General features: G+C 39.7%; 1 protein-coding gene across 1 annotated transcript in view; it reads right to left on the minus strand.

The window, feature by feature from the left end:
- LOC144501954 (bMERB domain-containing protein 1-like) overlaps nucleotides 1-5,469 on the minus strand; it is a 65,174-nt gene extending 59,705 nt beyond the window's left edge. Inside the window, exon 1 of the mRNA XM_078225983.1 lies at nucleotides 5,256-5,469. Within this exon, the coding sequence (XP_078082109.1) occupies nucleotides 5,256-5,331 (76 nt within the window). The 5' untranslated portion in view covers nucleotides 5,332-5,469. The remainder of the gene's footprint in view (nucleotides 1-5,255) is intronic.
- Between the last annotated feature and the right edge of the window lie 1,697 nt (nucleotides 5,470-7,166).

Raw genomic sequence — 7,166 nt, forward strand, 5'->3', positions numbered from 1 at the left:
GATCAGGTGCTACTCACTACATGCAGATAAAAGGTTACATTCTGTTGGTCTTTGGAATGATGGATTTGCATAGCAAAATGGAATACCACCACACTCTCAATTTTAACAAGCTGGTCAAAGCTCACTTAGTAAATATTCACTTTTTTAAAAATTAATTCTTATTCCTTCAGTTGTTTAAAATACTTTTCCTTTTCAATGCAGTATTTTTATTGGAGAACCTAATTCATAGCTAACTCAGATGGTGGTGGGGCACAAAAAGACATACCACAAAGACAGTCAGAGTGTTTAGACGACACATTGCTGCAAAGAAGGATTGATTTTAATATTTAGTGGCATCGGTCACTAATATAATATAGCTATCTATCCTATGGTGAGATCCAATGACCATTGTTTCAGTAAAGGTCAGAGGTTAAGCACAATGGTATAGCTACCATTTGTGTATGCTTTAGAAAACTTACAATAAATATAAGCAGCTTATTGATGTCCAGATCACCAACAACCTGTCTTGGTCCCCCCCATGCCGACACGATAGTTAAGGAAGCCCACCAACGCCTCTACTTTCTCAGAAGACTAAGGAAATTTGGCATGTCAGTTACGACTTTCACTAACCTTTACAGATGCACCATAGAAAGAATTCTTTCTGGTTATATCACAGCTTGATATGACTTCTGCTCTGCCCAAGACCACAAGGAACTACAAAAAGTCGTGAATGTAGCCCAATCCATCACGCAAACCAGCCTCCCATCCATTGACTCTGTCTACACTTCCCGCTGCCTCGGCAAAACAGCCAGCATAATTAAGGACCCCGGACATTCTCTCTTCCACCTTCTTTCGTCGGGAAAAAGATATAAAAGTCTGAGGTCACGTACCAACCGACTCAAGAACAGCTTCTTCCCTGCTGCCGTCAGACTTTTGAATGGACTTACCTTGCATTAGGTTGATTTTTCTCTACACCCTAGCTATGACTGAAAAACTACATTTTGTATTCTCTCGTTTCTTTCTCTATGAGCATGCAAGAAACAATACTTTTCGCTGTGTACTAATACATGTGACAATAATAAATCAAATCAAATATAAAAGTTGCATTTGAAAAATAACAGCTCCTGTGAAAGTTGATTTCATTTTGAGTATACAGACTTTACTCAACTTTACTTCTGATAAGTTTGTGAATTAGAATCTGCCTTTACTCATTGCAGCAGCCTTCTGTCCCATAAAGTGATGGTTCGCACCGTGGTGGTCAACTGTACATTAAGCATCACCTGGTGTGGCTCAGGAGGCTCACTCTGGCATGGCAGTCTCTGCTGCATTGGCTGCAGAGGAAGACAGCGGGCTGAGAAGGTCCACAATTCGCTGGCCCCTTTTCTCTGGGCCCTCCTGTCATCCAGTTGATCTTTTTTATTTCTGCTTGCCTCTTCCACTACCATCCCAAACAGACAGCCTTCGGAAGTCACAGGCATCAGCAACTGCCTCCCAGTTATCAGTATCAATGAGCTAATGAGTAAGTTAATGTCAGGTTGCTTACTCAATGACCAATTAGACATAAAATAGAATGCTTCCAGTGTGTGGTGCAATGGGTTTGCACATTAAGGCATTATTTCATCATATTGTCCCAAATTTGGCAGTCGTAATGATGGCAAAACTGTCAGCGTTCACCAGTATCCAGTGAAAGTGTGACAGCAAGTTCCAGCAAATTAAAGACAGAAATTGTTGTCAGTGATTCTGCACTCTGCTACACGGTGTGCTGTTAAAGTCCTGGCCACTGGAAATTTTAGAAATCACTTAACTTGATGGAAACATTCATTTTTTATGCTATTAGTTTCACTGGTAACACCCTTGAAAAAAGTTATGCCTTGTTGAATGAAGTGCAACTGGGCTTCTAAATTGTGTACTAAGTCATAATTTTCTATAAAATAAAAGAGTGAATGATAAAAGGTGCTTGTTACTTCCTGGTTTGCTGTTTGTAGGAATACTGCAACATGATTTGTTGCTTAACAATATCACTGCTGCTGGACTTCAGATATCGCCAACATTTGGCACCAGAAATAAATTAACATTGGCAAAGGTGAAATTCATGCCAGAGTTCACTAGATCTTTATAGACAGCAGTGAGCATGGTCACTTCATCACTGATTACAAAATCCAGGCTATAATGCAATCTTCTGGTCCCATAGCAAGAAAGCCATAAGCAGTACAAAAACAACTTCAAATGTAATCTGTGTGGAATCAGATATAACGGTGCTACAATTGAGAAACGGAATGGGTACTTTGTATCAGTCTTCACGGTGGAAGACACCAGTAACATGTCAGAACTTCAAGAGAGTCAGGGGGCAGAGGTAAATGTAGTGGCCACCATTAAGGAGAAGGTGCTAGGGAAGCTGAAAGGTTTGAAGGTGGTTAAATCACCCAGACCGAATGGACTACAACCCAGGATTCTGAAGAAGATAGCTGAGGAGATTGTGAAGGCATTGGCGGTGATCTTTCAGGAATCACTGGAGTTAGGGAAGGTCCCTGATGACCGGAAAAAGGCCTCCCCTATTAAGAAGGAAGGGAGGCAGAAGATGGGAAATTATAGGCCAGTTAGCCTGACCTTGGTTGTGGGTAAGATCTTGGAGTCCATTATTAAGGATGAAATTGCAGAGTTCTTGGAAATGCATGGTAAAATAGGGCTGAGTCAGTACAGCTTTGTTAGACATCTAACAAATCTGTTAGAATTCTTTGAGGAGGTAACAAAGAAATTAGACAAAGGAGAAAAATTAACACAATCATCAAAAGCAATTTCCTCAGTTTCCAGAACCAATCATCAGAATTCCTTTTAGTGAGCTCATCTTCACACCATAAGACCATAAAATATCGGAGCAGAATTAGGCATTTGACCCATCAAGTCTACTCCGCCATTCAATCATGGTTGATATTCTCATCCCCATTCTCCTGCTTTCTCCCTGTAACCCTTGATCCCCTTATTAATCAAGAACCTATTTATCTCTGTCTTAAAGACACTCAATGACCTGGCCTCCACAGCCCTCTGTGGCAAAGAGTTCCACAGATTCACCACTCTCTGGCTGAAGAAATTCCTCCTCATCTCAGTTTTAAAGCAGAGTCCCTTCACTCTGAGGTTGTGCCCTCGAGTTCTAGTCTTTCCCACTAGTGGAGACATCCTCTTCATGTTCACTCTATCTAGGCCTCTCAGTATTCTGTAAGTTTCAATTAGATCCCCCTTCATCCTTCTACACTCCAAGTATAGACCCAGACTCCGCAACCGCTCCTCATATGACAAAACCTTCATTCCTGAGATCATTCTTGTGAACCTCCTCTGGACACCCTCCAAGGCCAGCACATCCTTCCTTAGGTATAGAGCCCAAAACTGGTCACAATATTCCAAATGGGGTTTGACTAGAACCTTATAAACTTCAGCAGTACATCCCTGCTCTTGCATTCTAGCATCTAGAATATAACAATGTTAGAAATGAATGCTAACATTGAATTTGTCTCCTAACTGCCAACTGATCCTGCATGTTAACCTTGAGTCCTGAACCAGGACTCCCAAGTCCCTTTCTGCTTCAGATTTCTGAAGCCTTTCCCCATTTAGAAAATAGTCTACGCCTCTATTCTTCCTATCAAAGTGCATACTGGAAAGTCTCAGCAGGTCTGACAGCATCTGTAAGGAGAGAAAAGAGCTGACGTTTCGAGTGCAGATGAGAGCAGAAATAGGTAGTAACAAAAGTCAATCAAGAGCATTCCAGAACAATTTTCTAAAACTATTTTTCTGCATTCAAAAGCATTTTGGCTGTATTTCTGTTAGAGAGTTAATGATATAATAGATTTACTTGGTGGACTATTTCATACCATGTATTAAATACGTTATAACTTATTTGATCAAGTTAGTTTTAAATTAATTGTATTTTCTCTGCTCATTGAGGTAAATAATGAAACTGCTGTGACAAGAAGCACAAACTGATCTTAAAGAAAACCAATGTCAAGAATTCCAACATTAGTTTCCGGCACACAAAGATGATGCTGGAAAATCTCAGTAGGTCTGACAGCATCTGTGGAGAGAGAATAGAGCCAACGTTTTGAGTCTGGATGACCCTTCATCAGACCCGCTCTGCAGATACCCCATACTGCAGAATCCAGCATCTGCAGTATTTTGCCTTTAGCTTAGTTTCCGGAACATGCAGTTGTAAATCTTCAGTACTCTGTTTCACCCTTCAAAGAGCAGATCCTAACAGTCATCTGTAAGTGAGGTTGCCAACTTAGCAGCAGAGCTGTTCGGTGGGTCCCAAACCAGGAAACACTGAGCAGATTCATGTCACAATGAAAACAAATCTCAGCTTTGACAAAGGGTCATCTGGACTCGAAACGTTAGCTCTTTTCTCTCCTTACAGATGCTGCCAGACCTGTTGAGATTTTCCAGCATTTTCTCTTTTGGTATCAGATTCCAGCATCTGCAGTAATTTGCTTTTGCCTCTCCTCTAGGGCTGGTGGTGTGCACATTTTGTATTCTGTATACCTCTATGTAAAATTTCACATTGTTGAATAGAGAATGATGATGGACAAGTTTGATCCAAACATTACCATTGAGCCTATGATGAAATTAATTGTGTTTATCCTATTCGAGATTTTGATGACACAGGCAGTTATTTTGGGCTGAGTTTAAAGAGCCAACTCTTAATACAGCAGGTTTGTAATGTCTGTCCCTCTGCCCTATAACATCCAGGGACCTGTGTAGATGTGAGTTTTGAATGGGTTGCCACCATCTGTATCGCTTTTCATCCTCGCACACATTTTAACTTGCAGTCTTTATAGTAAAGGGAGGGGGAGGGAATGTCATGTCAAACATCAGAAAAAAAGGAGACTAGATTGTAAAAAGAGCAAACTTTTTGTATTTGAAGTGATTTATTTTTTTAAACTGACGCAGCTTGTAAGCATTCCCGACAATTCCCCAAACACAAACATACCAGCAGCTTGTAAAGCTCGTGTCCCCAGCCAGGAGACCATTCAAGGTATTTCAAGACATCCATCTACAAAAAGCAAATCAAATAAAATCCATTGATACGTGGCAATGGCGAGTGCAAGGCAACTCAGCAAGATCATTTTAACTTTGTGAGGAAAGCAAACGAAGCAGTTATATACCAGACAGTGAGATGGATAAGACACGGTTTTAACACAGGCTTTCACTGATCAATGTTTCTTTTCATTCTCTGTGGAAGAAAGGTTAATAAAGGAAACACCGTGTTAGGATCTGACATTTTATTTTACCTTTTACATTATCTGCATTCCACGTTGTTGATTCAAGAGATCCATAATGTTTTGCGCATGCCTTTTCGTTCTCCATGATATTTAAATTCAACAGGAAGACACAGGTACTTTTCCCTTTATCCCCAGCTCCTTTGGTCACTGATGTTACACAACACTCATTATTTGGAGGTGTTTAACACTGGAGTAACATTAGCTGGAGAGAGCAGCGGCATTTAGGACGCGAGCGTTGTGCTTCTGATGTTTTGCTCGGTTCATTCAGATGCGAGACTGAGCAGGTTGATGGGGAAGAGAGTTTTCCAGAGACATCTGCTGGCTTCAATCGCAACTGTCGCCTCCGGGGGCTCCTTTTGTTTCTCGGCACCAAATCTTCCGCTCGGTCCAATAAAAAATATTTTATGGAACAGCCTTTACTATAAATGTGCAAAGTGGAAAAATAAAATTGCGCGTTACACCTTATTTTCCAGAATTATAATAGAACTTTCTCACCATAATGATTTAATTTGATCTTAATTTGCTAAATTTACAAAACGAGTTCTCGGATAATGGTGCTCCCTTATAGAATCTATTGTAAGTTTGTATTTACCTGTAGTGAGATTATATTCATCTATAGTAGGTTTATATGTCTTTACAGTGGGTTTATATTATCTATAGTGGGTCTACATTCATCTGTAGGAGATTTATAAACATCTATAGTAGGTTTATATTCACATATAGACGGTTCGTATTATTTTCTCGTAGGTTTATATTTCCTTATTGTAGGTTTATATTAATCTATAGGAGATTTATATTAATCTATTGTGGGTCTATATTCATCTATAGGAGATTTATATTCATCTATAGTAGGTTTATATTAACATATTAAGCTATAGTCGGCTTATATTCAGCTATAGAAGGTTTATATATCTTTACAGTAGGTTTATATTAATCTATTGTAGGTTTATTTTAATCTAAAGTAGGTATCTATTTATCTATACTAAATTCATATTTAATCTTCAAATCTGTATGCCTCATATGGATGAAACTTTAACTCTGTTTTCTCTCCCCAGGTGCTGCCAGACCAGCTGAGATTTTCTAGCATTTTCTGTTTTCATTTCCGTTTTCCAGCATCTGCAGTCTTTTACTATTATAATATTTATCCTTGCCTGGCAGATACCTGGGTTCATGCAAAGTGCAATGTCAAATATAGTATGAGAATATTCAGAGTAAGAAAAGGCCTTTCACTCCTTTATGGCCATTCCACCCGCAGTAGATATGTAATTATTTGTACTGTTTAAATCTCTATAATCTTTCAATTGAACAATCCCCTTGAAAAGGTTTCAGGGGTCCCCAAGTCAACCGCTTTTTCTGAAAATCTATTCCTAGGTCCGCTTTCTGTTAATATCTATCTTTTCTGTCTTGTGAATGTTGTGCTGTGTGCTGAGCGCTTCTTCCCACTTTGGCACCGTGTTGTATGCTAGCATATGTGTTGTGTCAATCAAACGTTTAATCTCATACTGCATACAGAGGTGACTCACTCCACATCTCATTTTTTTCCCCCCAAACAACATAAGGTACATTTATATTTTCCCCCTCTTACTGCCGGTAGGTTGACAATATTTGTGTAACTATTATCAGCTCTGCATGCTACAGCAACAACTCGCATTTAATTTTATGCCTATTCTGTAGTTAAATATCTCAATAAACACTTTAAAGTGGAGTGGGAGGAGGAGTAGGACACCAAGCAAGACAGAAACAGTGGATGGGAAAGGTTGGTGGAAGAAGTAGATGCTGAAGAAGTTTTGGAGGAAAGGAAAGGTGAGAAGGCAATATAATCCTGGAAGAGAATGCCGAAAGGCAAAGATAGGACAACTGAGCGATTGTACCCTCTTTGGCAGTGGAGTCGGAAGATGCAGGCTAGGGGGTGTTACCAGA

This window comes from Mustelus asterias, chromosome 12 (genome assembly GCF_964213995.1).
Source record: "Mustelus asterias chromosome 12, sMusAst1.hap1.1, whole genome shotgun sequence".
Lineage (NCBI taxonomy): Eukaryota > Metazoa > Chordata > Chondrichthyes > Carcharhiniformes > Triakidae > Mustelus > Mustelus asterias.